At 49.2% G+C, this 19,096-nt stretch overlaps 1 protein-coding gene across 5 annotated transcripts in view; it reads left to right on the top strand.

Annotated features, from left to right (window-relative positions):
- GSG1L (GSG1 like) overlaps positions 1 to 19,096 on the top strand; it is a 215,670-nt gene that overhangs the window by 66,405 nt on the left and 130,169 nt on the right. For all 5 annotated transcript variants that reach the window (XM_082429406.1, XM_082429405.1, XM_082429402.1 and 2 more), the window contains exon 2: positions 7,591 to 7,638. In XM_082429406.1, coding sequence (XP_082285532.1) covers positions 7,591 to 7,638 — 48 coding nt within the window. The remainder of the gene's footprint in view (positions 1 to 7,590; positions 7,639 to 19,096) is intronic.

Below are 19,096 nucleotides of genomic sequence, written 5' to 3'. Positions count from 1 at the left end.
ACTTAGAGTTTTGTCTGGCTATATGCATCTGGGCACTGTTTAGATGAGCTGGGGAACGCCCTCTTTTGGTGCAAGGATTCCAAGTGGTCTATACATACACTTTAATATTAGAACAGCAGCTCCGCAAGGGTGGGCACTTGCCTTCTGGTTCACTGCTGCACCCCCAGCACCTTGAATGGTGCCTGGCGTGTAGGTGCTCAATAAATGTTCATTGAATATAAGTGCGTGAATACTAAACACTGATATTGGGAACCAAAGAGAAGTATATTTTTAGGGATCAAAATTAATTCAAACATGGGACTTCCCTGGTGGTCCAGTGGTTAAGAATCTTCCTTCCAATGCAGGGGACTCGGGTTTGATCCCTGGTTGGGGAACTAAGATTCCACATGCCGTAGAGGAACTAAGATTCCACATGCCATGGGGCAGCTAAGCCTGCACGCTGCAACTGCTGAGCCCACGCACCCTGGAGCCCCTGTGCTACAACTACAGAGCCCACGCGCTCTGGAGCCTGTGCACCACAACTAGAGAGAAGCTCATGCGCCAAAATGAAAGATCCCGCATGCCGCAACTAAGACCGGATGCAGCCAAAAATAAACAAATAAATAAATATTAAAAAAAATTAATTCAAACATCCCCAAATATCACTGCTTGATGTGATTTGGATTCCTAGGATTCAGAGAGAGAGAGAGAGAATCTCATCTTCACTGTTGCATCACTGTGTGCAGCCTCCAGCCTGGTCCAGAATGTGGTCAAGCCCACAGCCTATGCATACCTACATGTAAATACAACCCACAGCAGAGGAGAAGTCCACACACATCCTGTAGAGGACACATAATAAACACGTGAACAAATGCATACACAAGATCATTTCAGATAGTAATCGTGGTAAGACTATGAAAGAGACAAGCATGCAGGGTGAGAGGATGAGAGTGATGGGTGAGGAGGGGTGAGGGCCACCTGGGGTAGGGTGGCATGCTGGTGGTTCGCCGTTCACCCCTCCACGTCTGTCCACTGCCCCCTGGGCCTTGGGAGACTGCCCTGTGCAGATGCAATGGCCCGGACTCCTGCGTCCTCTGGTTTCTTATTGGTTCTGGCCAGTGGGAGGCATAGGAAGGAAATCAGAGGGCAGAAAGGGAGAAAGGTCGGGGTGTTTCCCCCTCCCCTGCCTCGTTCTTGGCCTGTTGAGGTTTTGACAGTGACTGCATTCCTCTAAGGACTGGTTCTAAAGTGTGGTCCCCAGACTAGCAGCAACAGCAACCCCTGGGAATTTGTTAGAAATGCAGGTTCTCAGGCCCTGCCCCAGAATTTCTGATTTTGATGCTTGCTTCGGTGCAGCTAAGCTCCGAGGGGCAGTTCCTCCTCTGTGGCATCATCTCTCGCAGCCTCCTTTCCCTCCGCAGCCCCTTCAGGCTGGAGGAGGTGAGGGCTCCCCACTGTTGCTCACCCCTCGCCCCTGTCCACACATCTATGAATAGGCCCTTCACTCAGCAGTCTTCGGTGAGCCCTTTCCAGGGTGCCATCTGTTTCCTGCCAGGATCCTGACTGGTCCAGATGGCCAGGATGTTAATTCATATTCCTTTAGACAGGGCACACCTCCTCCAGGTTACCCAGTCCCCACAGGCTTCCCCAGTCATTGCTGGGTGTTGAGATCTCACGTATTGGCCACGCTTGCATTGGGCACTGGGTTCCAAGTCCCATCTGTTGACTGCGGACCTCGGAGCAAGATGCAGTGATGAGGAACCTCGGGCAGGATGTTTCCCGTCGAGGCTGTGGTGGGTCTGAATCGGCACGCCCCCTTCTTACAGGCAAGGTACTTCCCATTAGTTTATTCCTCTGGTCTAATGGGACTGAAGGTCCGTTCTCTGGGATAGTGAGAAATTCAGACCTCACATAATGAAGGTTCCCTCACAGCCCTGGGGTGATGTGAAGTTTTCAGAACTTTTGGGAGAACCTCTGGTCTTCTCCTGCCCCTCTTCTCCCCATTGCTGATGGTTTCCTGGGCCCATGGGGGCCCTGAGACCCTCACTGGGGTACAGGATTTTTGTTAAACCTGTGACCTCTGACCCCAAGGTCCAACTTTCCCAGGCTGTTTTCCTAGAAGGTCCTGACATCTCCGTAGGGGGCTGTGGCGGTCCTGTAGCTCATGGACCCCCAAAAACTTCTCCCCAGGGGTCTGCTGGCTCTATCCTCCTCCTGCACAAGTTCCCTCCTCTGCCCCTCCCTGAAGTGGGGCAGCGTTACCCTCCAGGGGGCCTCTGGGAACACAGTGGATCTTTAGGGAACTCTCCTTCCCGGTGAGGAGAGGCTGACACCCATTCATCCTCTTGATCTTGGGTCAGAGGGAATCAGAGTGGGAGGGCGTGACGGGAGAAAGGGCATCTTCACGGGGCAAAAATGAGGCAGTCACCAGGCAGTGTCCAATGGTTAGGGGGAGACAACGGAAGGTGCAGGGCCATAGGGGAACCCATGTATCCCTGCAGCTGCCACTTGGCTGGACTCCTGCCTGCTGAGCTGTCCTAGCTGTGTCACCTGGGGGTTGGCACCAGCCCCTACAGATCCACCCTGTAGTAAGCACTACAGAAACACTAGCATTAGTGATTTTCACTTTTTATAGGTAGGGAAACTGAGGCACCAAAAGGCTAATGTTGATGTTACATATCTAGTAGGTGATGGAGTCAGGCTGAACCCACGCAGGTCTGGCTCTAGAGCCACATACCACCACCCCCCTGGTGGTCCATGCACCAGTCTTGTCTCTCTTCCCATGATGTTCCATGTTTCCTCTGACCCCTGTGTGGCAGGTGATGATTATGATGGTGATGAGAGCCACCATCTCCTAAGTTCCCACTCTGTTCCAGGCATCCTGTCTAAGTTCTTTGCCCATGTTGAGTATAACACCCCTGTAGGTGCTGTGCCTATTTTACAGACGAGGAACTCAAGGTCCAGAAAGACTGTGAACTCACATGACAGGAAGTGACAGAGCCAGAATTTGAACCCACCTCTGCTGATTCCAGAGCTCAGGTCTTGGCCACTCTGCTATCCTGCCCCATAAACACTGTTTCTGGAAGGAGTGTCCTGTGCGATAGCACCAGCTGTCACTAAAATGACTTACTATTGCTTTTCTAATGTTGAAAATAGTTGTTTTTACAAATCAGATTGGAATGTGAATCTCACCCTGGCTGTGACTGGAATCACCTGGGGGCTTTGAAAACCCACTGATGTTTAGGCCTCCTGCCAACCAGTTAAACCAGAATGTCTGTGTGTGGGGCCTGGGCTTCCCAGGGCTGAGAACCACTTACGTTGGATGACCTTTAAGATTCTTTCCAGGGACTTCCCTGGTGGCGCAGTGATTAAGAATCCGCCTGCTAATGCAAGGGACATAGGTTCGAGCCCTGGTCTGGGAAGATCCCACATGCCACAGAGCAACTAGGCCTGTATGCCACAACTACTGAGCCTGTGCTCTAGAGCCTGCGAGCCACAACTAGTGAGCCTGTGTGCCCCAACTACTGGAAACAGCGTGCCTAGAGCCCGTGCTCCACAACAAAGAGAAGCCACCGCAATGAGAAGCCTGCGCACAGCAACAAAGAGTAGCCCCTGCTCTCTGCAACTAGAGAAAGCCTGCATGGAGCAGCAAAGACCCAACGCAGCCAAAAATAAATAAATAAATTTATTAAAAAAAAAAAAGATTCTTTCCAGCTTTCTAGTTCTGCAGTGCAAGGAAGGTATGCTGCCATCAGGTGGCGGTAACAGGCCACAGCTCCATGATCTAATTGGCAAGTTTTGGTCTGAAGAGATAAGTGCACTTTTCTTCAGTTTTATACCCAAATGAAATCCCTTGTTGAACATACAAATATAATAATAACTTATAAAGATGTTAAAGTTTTAAGGGCCACTTCTAAAAGCAATTAGCCAATATGGTACACTTTGATATCTTTCTCACAAATGGTTAGCTAACCTTTATCATGGAACTAAGGGTCTGGAGCCAAGAATCTCTTCTGTGTTTGGATTTTAGTTATTAGACTTGGTGACCATTGAAATATCCAGTTGTCCTTATGTCATTACTATGATTTTTCCTTAAACCTCAGCTTTGCCCTGCACAGGCAGTGTGGGCCAAGTTTGACCATCTCTGCTCAGACATCTTTTATTTGGTCTTGTCCATGTAGCAGAAATAGAAGCGTGAGAGGCATTTTATTTAGTCCCTGGTGGATTTTCCCTATCTGCATGGAGGTATGTTCTCAGAGAGTTACTTTTAGGACCTAGTAGCTCTGCACAGTGGGAATGGCTAGCTGCAAATGGGAATAGATAGCTGGAAAAACTTTAGGGCATAGAGTTTGGAGTCTATGGACTGGGTTGAGTCCATCACTGACTGGCTATGTGGTCTTGGGCAAGTCACTGAAAGCTCAGAGCCTCAGTTTGCTTGTCTCTAAAATGGGGATTCTCAGAACTACATTGTAGGTTGTTGTGGAATTAAAGAGAAAGTAAACACACTTTTACAATAAAACTACTCAACAAACTAGAAATAGAAGAGAACTTCCCCAACCCGATAAAGAGTATCTATGAAAAAGAGTACAGTTAACACCATACTTGTGGTACAAGAATGAATTCTTTCTCTTTCATATCAGGAACAAGACAAGGATGCCTGCTCTTGCCACTTCTATTCAACATTATACTGGAGGTTTTGGCCAGAGCAATTAGACAAGAAAAAGAAATAAATGACATCGAGATTAAAAGGAAAAAGTGAAACTATATCTATTTGTAGATTACATGATCTTGTATATAGTAAATCCTAAGAATCCACTAAAAACTATCAGAACTAATAAATGAATTCAGCAGGATTTCAGGGTACAAGGTCAGAGCAAAAGCCCATAAAATGTTTTAATTTCTTTCAGAATCAGAAGAAAAAAAACCTTTTAGGTGAAGAAAAATTTTAATATATAATGTTAATATATTAATCTTTAACCAATGCATTTGTAAAATATAATTTTTAATTTAATTTGTTTTTATTGAGGAAGAGACCCCAAAGGCAAAAGAGCCTAGGGTCCACAAAAGTCTTAATGGGGCCCTGGCTGCTGGTCTGAATTTGGCCATTAAAATTTTCCCTCTCTAGCTCTGAGAAAACAATATAACATAAAGAAAGTTTAAGATGATGCATTCAAAATCCATCCATCCTTAGCACACTACCTATTCTCATTTTAAAAAATCCTCTCTTCTGGTTCTTGGCTGTCAGCAAACATCTCTTTATAACCTCAGTACCACTGACTTGCTGTGTGGTCCTGGCTGATCATTCAGTGGCCCTGAGCCTTTTCTGTAAAGGAAGGAGAGGGTCCTACATCTCAGTATAGAGCCTGGGGAGGAAGCAAGCACGATGGAATCACAGGAGCGGCATCCATCCACCTGTGGCCTCATGATTCTTTGGAAGGAGTGACATGTATAAGAGAGGAATCCACTCCTTAACTCAGCACTTAAGACTCTTCGTGATCTGGCCCCAGCCTTCCTTCTCAGCCTCATCTCTCACCACTCCCTGATATCTGCCTTTGCATTTATATGGGGCTGGAAGGAGGTTCAGGAGCCCAAACGGGCTTCAAGTGACCTTCTTAGAGGAAAACTTAGGAAGCTTCAATCAGACACAAGAATTGAGAATGCTGGAAGCTTCCAGATTATTTTCATCCCCCAACCTACATTGACTCCATTTGGACTCAAAGTCTTATCTCCTTGTTGGGCTCAGCAGTGAAATCTATCTTTTGCTGCTATGCTCAGCAGTAAAATCCTTGAACTAAGAGTTGCAAGCTCACCCTAAATGTCAGCGAATCTAGTGTCTCAGGGACCAGTGAGGTCTAAGGTCTAGGGGTAAAGCAACAGGGTGTGGTGGGGACTGTGGCAAAGTATAGAGCACGTCCCATCTGAGAAAGGACCTTAAGGCTGGGTCACATCTTGCTCTCACTGCGTCCTTGATGGCCAGCATAAGGCCTGGCATCAAGGAGGCTGGGAGGAAAGACTAAAGAGTTGAAGTTTCTTATAGGCATAAGGTTTGGGTGGAAGGCATTCGTTTGTTCATTCATTCACTTACTCATTCATATAGCCCTTCAACAAATATTTATTGAGCACTCTCTATGTACCAGGCACTGTTCTAGGTGCTAGGGGTCCAGCGGGAAGAGAGATGGGGAGAGTCAGAGAAAAGGTGTTTGGAATATTAAATAGACTAGTTAGGAAAGGCCTCCCTGAGAAGGTAAAACTTGGGGAAAGTGATAAAGGAGAGGAAGGATAAACCATTCAGCCATCTGGGGGAGGAATGATCAAGGGAGAAGTAACAGCACGTGCAAAGGTCCTGAGGCAGGAATGTGGCTGGCACATTTAAGGATCAGCAAGGAGGCCAGTGTGGCTGGAGTGGAGTGAGTGAGGGGCAAGCCAGTAGGAGATGAGGTCAGGGAGGTGATGGGGGCACAGATCACACAGGGCCTTATAGGCCATGGTAAGGACTTAGGTTCTGACTCTGAGTGAATTGAGAACCATGGGAAAGTTCTGAGAGGAGACGTAATCCATCTTAGGTTATAACAGGACCCTTCTGGTGACTGTGTGGATAAGAGCAGAAACAGGGAGACCCATGCAGAGGCTACTGCAGTAATCCAGGGGGAGATGATGGGGCTGGGACCAGAGGAGGTGGTGAAAAGTAGTTGGATTCTAAGTATATTGGGAAGCTGGAGCTGCAGATCAGATGGGGAGGTGTGAGAGAAAGAGAGAAACAAAGGATGACATCAAGGTTCTGGCCTGAGCATCTGGGAGGGTGGAGGTACCATTTTCTGAGCTGGGGATGAATTGAAGATGTGGTACCTGCCTTCACGGGGCTTCCAGCTTGTGAACCATCCACGTGAGAATCACACACAAAATGATAAGAGTTATAAGGTGACTAGCTGCCCCCTAGGAGAAGGCCATGGTGCCATGAGAGCTTCTAATAGGGATGAAGTGTGTTCCCAGTCGGGGTGTGTGGGGAGGGAACATGAGAGTATAGGAGCTGAGAGGAGGGGAGGGGAGGAGGGGCGGGGAGGGGGTGTGGATGGAGAGGCCGGTGGAGGCCAGTCCTGGATCCATGTGAAGGAATTTGGGCTTTATTTTGGGATAAAGTGTTTTGAGCAGGAGTGTGTGTACTTGCGTGTGTGCATGTGATGTAATCAGAGCTGTATGGTTTGAAAACATCCCTCCAGCTGCAGTGTGGAGAGTGGATCCGACAGAGGCCAGAGTGGAGGTCCAGGGAGCCCAGTGACGGCTTCTGCCCTCGTCCTGCTGGGCCTGGATGGGGTGGAGTCCGTGGAAAGGGCAGGAGGGCTTGTAGGAGGTGGGAGTGACAGGGCTGGTTGGATTGGACTGGGAGGTGATAGAAGGAGGCATCATGGGGACTTGCGGCTTCGCCGTCCACATTCCTCAGGATGTTGGCTTTCTGGGAATTAGGGTTAGAGAAAGATGCTGCTCGGGTTAGAGATGTTTGGGCCCCCCTACCCCCAGATCCGTACAGGGCTCATGGGAGGGGGAGAGGCGAAAGCCTGAAGCCCTCACTTCCTTTCATATTCTGAAAATCTTTCTTTCTTTTTTTTTTCAAAGGTGAAAAATGCCGCAGCTTTATTGACCTGGCCCCAGCATCAGAGAAAGGTAGGTGTGGCCCCAGCTCAGGTGTGCCAACCTTGCCCACACCAGGGACACTTCCCGAAGCCCTGGGTGATCCTGTCCTTCAGCATCCCTGGGTGATGGTGCCCCAGGGGCCAGAATCCTGTTGCAAAGCTCTGAGTTCCTTGAGCGGTTAGTGCAGGGGGAGAGGCAGGTGGAGGGACATCATCTTGCCCTCCCCCGTTCCCCCCCCCCGCCCCCCAAGTGGGATGGTTCTGAGAGTCATTACACTTCCCTTACTTCCAGTGCGTGCTGGGACTTTGGGGGAGGTAGGATGGGTGTGCGGAAGTTGGGACCAGGCAAGACCAGTGTTGGCATTGCTTCCAAGTGTAGGATTTGACCTTGGGGGAGGGAAGCCAGACGTTCTGTCTCTGTCGTCTCACAGGTGTGGGGAGGTCCAGCCTGATCGGATACTGCCATTCAGAAAGGACCCATTGGTGTGCAGGGCTTGACAGCAGAGATTCTGAGCCCAGTGGTGCTCAGATATGTTGATTAGGAGCAGGCTGCAGCTTGTGTAGGGGGCAGAGCAGTCACGATTAGGTTTCGCTGCAAGTAATGGCGACCCCAAATAACTGGCTTCAGTGGAGAAATGTATTTATTCCTTTTAAAAGTTTCAAATCCGGGGTGGCTCTGCTCCGTGCAGTCTTCAGCATCCCGGCCCCGGGGGACTCTCTCCATCATCCCTGTGGCCTTTGTCCTCATGGACTAACAGGATGGCTAGAGCTACAGCTGTCACATCTGCACTCCAGGCAACAGGATAGAGGAAAGGCAAAGAAGAAAGGGCAAAGGTTGCATGTCAACAGTAAGGTTCCCGGAAGTTGCCCCATGACACGGGCTTATATCCCCTTGGCCAGAACTTGATCACAGCTGCAAGGGAGGCTGGGAAATGAGGTCTTTATCCTGGCAACCATGTGCTCAGCTGAAAGGCAGGGGTTTTATCATTATGAAAGAACAGGAGACTGGATACTGGAGGATGCGCTGCCACAGGAGCGTAGGGCATGGCCACCTCCCTACTTCCCTACCCTGCCACCAAGGAGAACCCTTGCCAAGAGAGAACAGGTGTGCAGGTCTCTTCAGACAGCCTGGAGATTAGGAGAGGGCTCTGGTCCTGGGAGTCAGGGTGGGGAAACTGAGACAAGAGTTCAGCCCTAAACTGTCCCGACGTGGGGGGCCTTGGTGGGCCGAGGCTCAGGGGAAATTCTTAAATCCAGGATGTGCGGTCACCCACGCCCCCTGCTGGTGGGGCTGAGTTTGCAGTTTCCCTGCAGTGTCAGGAGGTTCAAAGGCCTGAAGTGCCCCGTCTCTGACCTGTCCAGCGTGTTGGGAGAGGCGGGACAGGCAAGGGGGCTGCGTGTCTTTGAGGCTGGTGACGTTCCTGTCTCACAGATGCTGTCCCCTTGAAGAGCTCCAGCCAAGTGGCAGCTGGTGAGACTGAGGGGCATGTGACAGGGAGCGCATAGTGCTCTCGGGTCCAGGAAGAGGCTGGGCTCCCCCTCTGAGCAAGCTTTTTGCAGTGGGAACTACCTCCTCTGTTTCCTCTGCTTCCCGGTGACGATACCCTGTTTAGTGGCTACTCGTGGCCATCCCTGAAGTTTCGAGCTGAGCAACTTGGGCCACAGCTGCCAAACTGAGTTCTTCAGAAAATACTACAGCTGCTGATAAATGGCTGATACTTACTGAGCAGGTACAATGTGTTAGGCACTGGGCCAAACACTTTAAATGTATCAACTGAGAAACCTCCCCACAACCTTGCTAAGAAGGGGCTGACCTTCTCACCCCACTTGACAGATGAGAAAACTGAGCCCTAGAGACCTTAAGCCACTCACGTCTCACATCTCATAAGGAGCAGAGCCCATGCTCTGTACCCCTCCGTTGTATTGCATCTGAGAAGGCAATACCTGTAGGCAACCTCTACGTTGCTCATCCCATAATCCCCAAGGCCTTGGAGTTCCTGGGTCACCTCTGCTCCTAATCTGGCTTCCAGGAAGCTGGGCCCGTGTGTGCACATGTAAATGTGTGTGCATGTCTGGTTGAGGGCGAGGGTATGCATGCATGGGCAGGTGCTCCTGTGAGAGTGTGCACATGGGTCTCATGTGTGTGCCTGCATGCACACTCGTGGGTGAGTGTGGGCACGGAGGCATGTACACATGTGTGCACATATGAGCGTGTGGATATGTGTACATGTGTGTGTGTGTCCACATACAGTGGCACGTGGGTTGCTCGTGCCTCTTGCTAGTGGCTTATTCCTGCCTCGTGTATGAGGACTGAGGCCGCAGAGGGGTTGTATCTTTGTGTTTTACTGGCCTCGTGATTTTACTTTCAGGGATTGGTGGCCACGCCAAAGACCTGGCTGTGTGTATAAAAATGTTTATAAGAAGCCTGAGTGGGCTGGCTTTGCAGACCAGTGTTCATGGACTCACTGCCTCTCAAGCACTTAGGCTCACCTTTGGGGCTGGCGGGGTTTGGTCAGGCAGCTCTGTGGCCTGTTCCCGAACCTCCCGGGAGGCCCAGCCCTCCCAGGGGCACCTGCAGGAGCCTGGTGTCCCCGGACCCCTCCGTGTGCTCGCCGAGTCCTCTCCACACTGTCTGTTTCACAGATGAGGAGCCCAGGCTGGAGAGAGAGGGGGACTGGTTCAGGGTCACACAGGGAGCCCGGGCCGATGTTGGAGCCCAGGCGTGTTCTCTCCCAAAGAACACTCTTCTCCCAGATTCTGGCTGCACCCGGTCCCGCTGTGACTTCCTTCCTGCTCTGCAAAATCCGATCATAATAATTAGTGTTAGGTGACACTAACACAAACTGGCTTTCAGGCGGTGCTTACCACGTGCCAGGCGCTGTTCTGAGAACTTTATACCTGGTGGCTCATTTAATCCCCATTTTACAGATGAGGAGACTGAGGCCTAGAGAGTTAATTGACTTGCCCAAAGTCACACAGTTAGGATGCTGGGATTTAAAACTGAGCTGTCTGGCTCTTAAATGCTTGGTTCTTCTGCTGAAAAGCTAGGCCTTCCGAGCCTCTGTGTGTGTGTGTGTGTGTGTGTGTGTGTTTGTGTGTGTGTGTGTGAGAGTAATTGAGGCCCTTCTGAAATGGGCCCCGTCTTTGCCATTTTTCTCCAATACCCTCTGTCCTTTCCTCCCTACCCTCTCCCCTGGCAAAATATGTGTCTGTCATCAGTGTTTTTACCGTGGCATATTTTTGTTAGTTCTCCTGATCATTCTAGCTTTGTGCTTCATGTGGGAAATATCTTTTCATTTTAAACTAGCCTAAGCCACAACCATTTTTCATCTAGATTCCTGCCACAGTCTCTTAACTGGTTATGTCCTTCCATTTTTGACCCCTGCTTCACTGGTAGCCAGAATGATCCTTTTAAAGCATAAATCATCTCCTGTGGCTCCCTGTTTAAAACCCTCCCTTGGCTCCCATCTCGTTCAGAGTAAAAGTCATTGTCCTCATCTTGGCCTGTAAGGTCTGGGGGATCTGGCCCTGTACATCCGGGACCTCATCTCCTGTAATCTCCCCTCCCTCGCCATACTTCAGGTCTCCAAAATCTTTACTGTTCCTTGAGTCAGCCAAGCTGGTGTGTGCCTTGGCACTTGCTGTTTCCTGCTCCTGGAACACTGTTCTCTCAGCTCTCTGCACAGCTGGTCCCTTCTCATCACTCAAACATCACATCTTCAGGGAAGCCTTCCTCGAACATCCTTAGAGCAGCCCTTCCTCCTGCCAAGTCCTTCTCTACTCTCTTCAATGTTTAGTTGTCTTTACATCACATATGAAATGTACTCAGTGCTTCTTTGATTAACAATGGTCTCCCCTAAAAGACGGTCCGCTCCATGAGGGCAGGGATTTTTGTCTTGTTTGTGACTCACTGTATCCCCAAGGCCCAAAGCAATGCCTGGCACTGTTGAATTAATGAAAAATGAACATTTTTTAACTGTTTACACTCTTGTTATAAAAATTATAACAATGTTTAAATGTGTAAATGAGAAACGAAAGTCTCTTATAAGCCCATCCTTAGATATTCACTGGTAATGGTTTGGTTTATTAGTCCCTGAAGAAAGTTAGAAGGATGAAAGATAGATAGGTAGATAGATAAATACACACACATACGTATATACACATATATACTTATACACCTGTATAAAATCATAGATTGCTTTTTATATCAATACATAGAACTCACTCATCTTTTGGAACAACTGTATAATAGCCCATCACATAGAGACAATTTATTTAACCAAGCCCTATCACTGGACATTCAGATTATGTCCCCAGTACACTTTGAGAATCTTGTATCACAGCTGAATAATAGTAACCAGTACACATATCTTTCTCCCTCACAAGAATGGGGCCCTCCGAGCAGTGGTTTCTTATTTACCTCTGGGCCTCCAGGGCCCAGCCCAGCACTGGAGCCCTACTGGCAGAGCAGAGTAATAAGTTCTGTGACAAAGATTGCCCAGCAGGCCATGAGAGGCAGAGGAGGAGGAATGGATTAAAGACGCTTGAGCAGTCTGTGAAGATAAAATGTGCAAATGCAGATAAACAGCAATGTCTGTGTATTGTGAACTTGATACTGAAAATGCAGAGGAAAAGCTTTTTATGCTTCCTAATCTTCCTCTTCAAAGTTTCCCTTGTCTCTCCAAATCTCAACCTCTTATCCCCTGGGGCCAGATTCTCCTACCAAATAATTGTGACCAACTGGATACTTTTCAAACCTAGTGTATTGGTCAGCAATAGTCACTATAATGCTGTGTAACAAGCCATCCCCAAACTCAGTGGCACCCGGCATGTGTTTTTTTGCTTGCATGTCTGGGGGTTGACTTAGGTTTAGCTGATGTAGGCTGTCTTGGTTCCAGGCTGCAGACTGGGCTCAAGTCCGCTCCATGTGTATTCTTTTGGGGGGCCAAATAGAGGGGACAGAAATGCAAGGTGGCTAACTGAACAAGTACATTTAAAAAAAAAAAATTATTCATTTATTTATTTTTGGCTGAACTGTGTGGCATGCAGGATCTTAGTACCCCGACCAGGGATTGCACCCATGCCCCCTGCCGTGGAAGCGTGGAGTCTTAACCACTGGACTGCCGGGGGAGTCCCATGCACAAGCACATTTAAAACCTTTGCTTACATCCTATCTGCTAACATCCTATTGGCTAAAGCAGGTCATGGGGTTGCATCCAACATCAGTGGGGCAAGAAATACACGACCCACGTGGAGGGTGGAGTGGGAGTGAATATTTGCTGAGTGATAGTCTAATCTGCCACACCTGGGCCTCACCACAGGCCTTACGGATGATTGGCAGCTGGCTGTGCTGGAACTGGCCCAGCTGGATTTCTGGGTGTATGTGCTTAACTTGCTTATCAAGGTCTTCTCTGGTCATTGTCATCCCAAAGTGACTTATTTATTTTTCCAAAAGTAACCAAAATATTTGAGGGAGGTAATTCATTCCTTCCCCAAACAGTCAATTGAGCAGCCTCTGCGTGCCAGCCATCTGTACACATGCCTTCCAATTCAACACATATTTCCTGAGCACCTACTATGATCCAAGTTCTGGGCTAGGTATGGGGGGCAATGCAAGGACGAATGAGGTGAAGGTCCCTGCCCTACAGGAGTGGGAGAGAGCTACGGAAATGGTTATCAGGCATCGCGGGAGGGCTCCAGCCGAGGAACAAGGAGGCCACCCTCCAGTGCAAAAGGCTGGGGATGTGATGGCTGCCACCTCCAATCCTGCCGTGGGGTGGGGGTGGGGGGGGGTCCATGAGGATTTTTGGGTTTTCTGCCCTTTGTTATGTTAACTGGACCCCCCCAGTAAAGATCTGTCCCAAGTCATTTGTCAAGGTGTGGTATGGGGAATATTCCCAGTTTCTAAATCCCAGGTTGGAGCTTCCCCTCACAGGTGGATGGGTTCTCACTGTGAATGAATGAATGAAGAACGAAGGAAGGAAGGAAGGAGGGAAGGAATTGAACTCGTCCTGATTCATATTTGCCAACAGGGCTGTACTGGTAAATCACTGTGATTCCTCAATGCCCATCAACACACACCGTGGAGTACTGTGCAGTCTCCAACTTCTCTCAGCGGTATGGATGTTGGGCAAATGAAGCCAGATTCAAAAGAATACACAGTATGTGATTCCATTTGTATAAAACTGGAAATCAGGCAAAACGGATCTGTGCCGTCGGAAGTCAGGACAGGGGTTACCCTTGAAGAGCGAGTGTGACTGAAAGGGAGCCAGTGGAAGGCTCTGGCAGCTGGCGATGTTATGTTTCTTAAGCCGGGTGCTAGTTACACGATGTGTTCAGTTCATGAAAGTTCATCAAGCTGTACGTTTGTGATCAATGCCCTTTTCTGTATATGTGATACTTCCATAAAAAAGTAAGACAAAAATTTCCCACACTGAATTCTAAATTATCTTTCTAAACTGGAAATCCAGCTCCATCAGCCTCCTGCTTAAAAGCCTTTCCTGGCTCCTAAACATACACCATGTAACACGGCACTCGTGGCCCTTCGTGATCTAGTGTGTGTCTGCCTTTTCCACTCCACCTCCTGTAATCCCTCATGTGGACCTTGTGCTCCAGCCCCGCCTCCTTACTTGCATACATTTCCCCCCAAACTCTCCATCATATCTCATGCCTCTGTGCCTTTGCATATTCTCTTCCCTCTGCCTGACCTGCCTTTACCACCTCTTGTTTGCCATGACAACTTCTGTTTATCCTTCAAAACCCAGTTAAGACATGACCTCTTCTGAAAAGGCACCTCGGACCCCAGAAGTACTCATGGTGACTGGTCCTATTAGCACCCATCACACAGCCTTGAGATGATCTCCTCCACCAGACTGGACACTCCCTGAGGACAGGCACTGGATCTTGTCTTTCCAGTGGCTCCCGTGCCCCAGATGGGGTTGGCACACAACAAGAATTTAATAAAGTTCTGTTGAATGAAGGAAAGAAGGAAGGAAGGAACAGGGGCCATGTTGTAGATACTGGGTGTCCCACTGGGGTTTGGAAATCTGGATCCCGACTCTGGAAGCCGTGGTCTCCTCTGTCCCGCCTGGGCTGAGCTGTGTTTTAAGCCATCCCGGCTCCCTGCCCCTCTTTCTCAGGGAGCTGGGATTTTGGGCAGCTACCAGCTGGCAATTTTTGTGAAGCAATCTCCTAAGCTTGTAGGTTTCATTTGTTTAATATTTCAGGGATATGCAACAATGTGGTGGCTCCGTGGCCACAATCCCTAGTCTTGCGTGAGTCATTTCTCAACTGAGTTCCTATAATAGTCTCTTGTTGGTTCCCTCAACCTCTCTGTTCTCCGTCTGAAATCGATTTACAATTCTGCTGCTCACTTAATTTATTTAGTGCATTTTATTGATTTATGTCATAGAACTGAAAGGTGCATAGATCAGAACATGCCGAACAGGGAAGGGAGAGGGGAACCAGCTTCCACAGCTGCCCAGACTCTGATAACGAGCTGCAAGCAGGTCAGCCTGCTGGCTGCAGCCTGAACACACCGAGTCACTAGTGCATCCTTGTGCCTGTGCATTAATCCTGGGTGATCTTTTCTCCCTGGCTGCTTGGGGAACTCACTGTCACCTTCACCTGCCAACCCAAAGGTCCTGCCTCTGCGAAGTCCTCTCTGGCCCCCAGGCTGAGTTAGTTATGCCCGCTCTGGGCTCCCAAGTCACTGAGTACATGCCTGTGGTCCAGGGCCTGACAAAAAGGGAACTCTGATTCTTTCACCCCAACAAGACAGACAATTCAGGACACAAAGAGGCAAGAGACTGGCCCGAGTGGTCCACACGTCCATTTTTCCCGCTCACCTGCCATTCCCAGACAAAACTGAGCTAGTTTTTGCAGCTCTCTGACCGTGGGTGGGAACCATCGTTTGTCTGAATGGCCCTGGTCCTTCTGTGGAGACAGCAGAGCTCTGGAATCCTCCGACAGAAGATCATTTCCTGGCCATTCTCAATAAACTCACAGCACAGCCACCTCACCTGGAGCCATTTCATTCTCGGAAGCAGGGCAGGCTGCAGCCTTGTTTTCGGGGAAGGGCTGCAGGGACCTTTGTCCACCTTCCCCCAGGCTAGTGGGCAGCATCCCTCGGTGCCAGGCTGTGTGCCAGGAGCTGGGTCAGTGAGGAGAACGCCTCACAGCTTCCGATCTTGAGGCGCCTTCTAGTGGGGGAGACCCACAAGGAGGTGGAGAGTCACGTCTGTGAATCAGGGACCCATGGGGGTGCCCAGAGGTCTGTGGAAGGAAAGATGGCAGTATAGGAAGGCTGTGTGGAGGGTTCCATGTGTGGAGGGTCCTGAAGGATGAGTGGCATTCCTTCTACTGCATAAGGGGCACGGCAGTGGGGGGGGTGTCATTCCTGGTAGAATGAATGACATGTGCAAAGACGTGAGACCCAGTATCCTTGTGCCAGGCACGTGACAGAGGTGCAATAGACACTTGCTGAATGACTGAAGAGTGGAAGGAAAGTGTAGCCCCGAGAGGTTAAGTGCCTTGCTCAAAGTCACACAGCAAATTTAGATTAGAGTCAGGCTCACCTGCCAGGATCCTGAGGGCTTTTAATCAGCATCCCGCCCACTCTGCCAACACCACCCATTGTTTCTCATCTCACCTTTCCTTCCCACCCATCCCTCCAGCCTCATTTTCTCTCACATCACACATGGTCCTCCCACCTCCCTCATTCTGAAGTGCTGGTTCTGCCACTTTAGTTCTGAAATTCTGGATTCCTCTAATTACGTGCTCTTATTAAAAGTGATTAAACCCCCGTGCCGGTGGAGGACTGCTCCCGGAGATCACAACATCCAATAATTGCTTTAGTTGCTCTAATTCCAATTATTCAAGATTATCTTTCCAGGTAATTAGGTGTCTGGGTAGTCTCGCCTGTTCGCTCTCTCAGAGAGTGTCATATTAACCCCAAACGGTGACCAGCTTTCATGTTTCATAATTGGAAACAGTTTCTCCATGGTGAGAAGACTCTGTTAAGTGTAAACAGTGGTAATTAACATTTCAAAATGACTCTTCGGTCTTATCATACTTTGGTGTGAGAAATTACCTCGGATGCTTAAATCCAGCTCTTTGCCCCTCTGAGCAGAGGTTTCAGCAGCATTGGGGAAATAGGGCTTGCTGAACTGAACGGGGGCGGAGGAATTTGAAGAATGGCTCCTTTGCACATTCTAGGAAAGTCTTTGCATGGGCTGGTTTCCTTCTGGATCTCTGCCTGGATGGGAGGCCTTGGGATGGAATTTGCCATAAGACCCTTCCATTTGGCCCAGGCTTTGCCATTCACACAGGGCCTTCACTTTAGACAAATGATGAGTCCTTCAAATGAAGTTATACAATCAAGGCCACCAGGTACAGTTGTGTAGGTTACCCACTGTGCAACTCTGGGGGTCATGATTCATCTACGTGAGTGGCATTGGGTTGGGCAGCGCACATCCTATACGGCTGTAGGCAGGGGCCGGGGATACACAGACTGGGTTAAAAGAAGACAACATTCAACATACAAGTCTATACCTGCACCTCATTGCTGAACCGCACTGCCTGTGATGAGCAGGGAATTTATAACCCTATTTTGTCATGTTTCTTTTTTAATTGATGTAATTTCATTTATATAATATACAAAGAGTGAAAGGCACAGATTTTAAATGTACAGTTCAGTGAGTTTCAAGAAATGCATACATCCATGTCTCCCACATGCTTGCCAAGATGTAGAACCAGGGCCAGCTTCGTGGGCACGTGACCTTATAGTCACATAGGGTTCCGTGCACGGAAGGGCCCTCCATTTGGTTTGATGCTATACTGTAACTGTCTTGAAATTCTTTTTTTTTGAGTTCCTGAAGCAGAGTTTATTTATTTATTTACTTTTTGGCCACGCCACACAGCTTGCAGGATCTTAGTTCCCTGACCAGGGATCAAACCCACACCCTCAGCAGTGAAAGAGCGGAGTCCCAACCACTGGACCACCAGGGAATTCCCTCCGAAGCAGGGTTTAAATAGACTTTATTGTTACAAGGGAGGCCCTACGGAGCAGGGCCTTCTAAATGGATACACGTGGTCCCAGGATGTCAACATGGAGAAATGAAGAGGTCATGATTGCAGAAGAGGTCACTGTAACTGAAGGACATGATCCCGGGAGGCCGGCCAGGAATGCAGCAGACATAGTCAGGACAGGCCGGGGTGGTCAGGTCACAGGGTGAGGGAGAGGACAGCTCCTGTCTCTCCCGCTTCTTGTAGTTCTCCGGGTGTGACAGGACCCAGCCCGACAGCAGGAGGAAACACAGGAAGCAGGAGGTGAGGCCAGTGGCGATGTCCATGGTTCCGAGATGCTCCCGCGGCGGCTTGGGATGGATCTGGGCCTGCGGCACAGGGAGCCGCCGGGCCGGGCCTGTCAGGCCCCTCAGCGGCAGTGGAGTCAGCACAGACGTGACCGCACGGAGTAGACTGCAGGTAGCAGGCAGCCGGAACCCAAGGCCGCAAAGTCAAAATCTGTCTTGAAATTCTTAGTAATTTTTTCAACAAGAGGCCCTGAATTTTCTTTTTTTTTTTAATTTAATTAATTAATTAATTCATTTATTTATTTGGCTGCGTTGGGTCTTCGTTGCTGTGCGCAGGCTTTCTCTAGTTGTGGCGAGCAGGGGCTACTCTTCGTTGCGGTGCACGGGCTTCTCATTGCGGTGGCTTTTCTTGTTGCGGAGCACAGGCTCTAGGCGCATGGGCTTCATTAGTTGTGGCTCAGGGGCTCTAGAGCGCAGGCTCAGTAGTTGTGGTGCACGGGCTTAGTTGCTCCGTGGCATGTGGGATTTTCCCGGAGCAGGGTTCGAACCCGTGTCTCTTGCATGGGCGGGCGGATTCTTAACCACTGTGCCACCAGGGAAGTCCCCTGAATTTTCATTTTGCTCTGCCTTCCCGATTTGGGCTGTGTACTGCACCCCCATATTCTTATTCACTTACTATTTCTCTTTACATTGATTCACTTACAAAGTCGAATTATTTTCTCCCCATCCTGAGCAAATGAGATCTGTCAATTCACGGTTTTTGTGTGCCATGTTATTTTTTTCCGAGGTGCTTTAAAATAAATAATAATAATACCAAAAACTTATTTCTGTTTTGCCAATGTGTCAGACCCAGCTGATTTCCCCAACAACTCAGTGAGTTTGTGCTGTCGTTAAACTATGTGATGGGTGGGGAAACTGAGGCCCAGAGAGGTTAAGTTAACTTGCCCAAGGCCATATGGGTTGCGACGGTGGAGCTGGGATGGAACCTGGGCAGATGGGCTGCAGAGTCCTTGTGCTTTACCATTCCACTTGCTGCCTTGATGCGAGCTGTTAAAATAGAAAAAGAATCCCCGCGGCTAGGGAAGGACTAAAATCTAATGAAAGGAAAGGATGAGGTAAGTGTTGTCTGGGTGGGGCTGGGAGGGAGAAAGGGCCGTCATACCGCATGGGGTGACA

Source organism: Balaenoptera physalus, assembly GCF_965194825.1.
Source record: "Balaenoptera physalus genome assembly, chromosome: 16".
NCBI classification, from domain to species: Eukaryota; Metazoa; Chordata; class Mammalia; order Artiodactyla; family Balaenopteridae; genus Balaenoptera; species Balaenoptera physalus.
The sequence above is the reverse complement of the archived record's forward strand: the minus strand, read 5'-3'. Positions and strand labels throughout refer to the sequence as shown.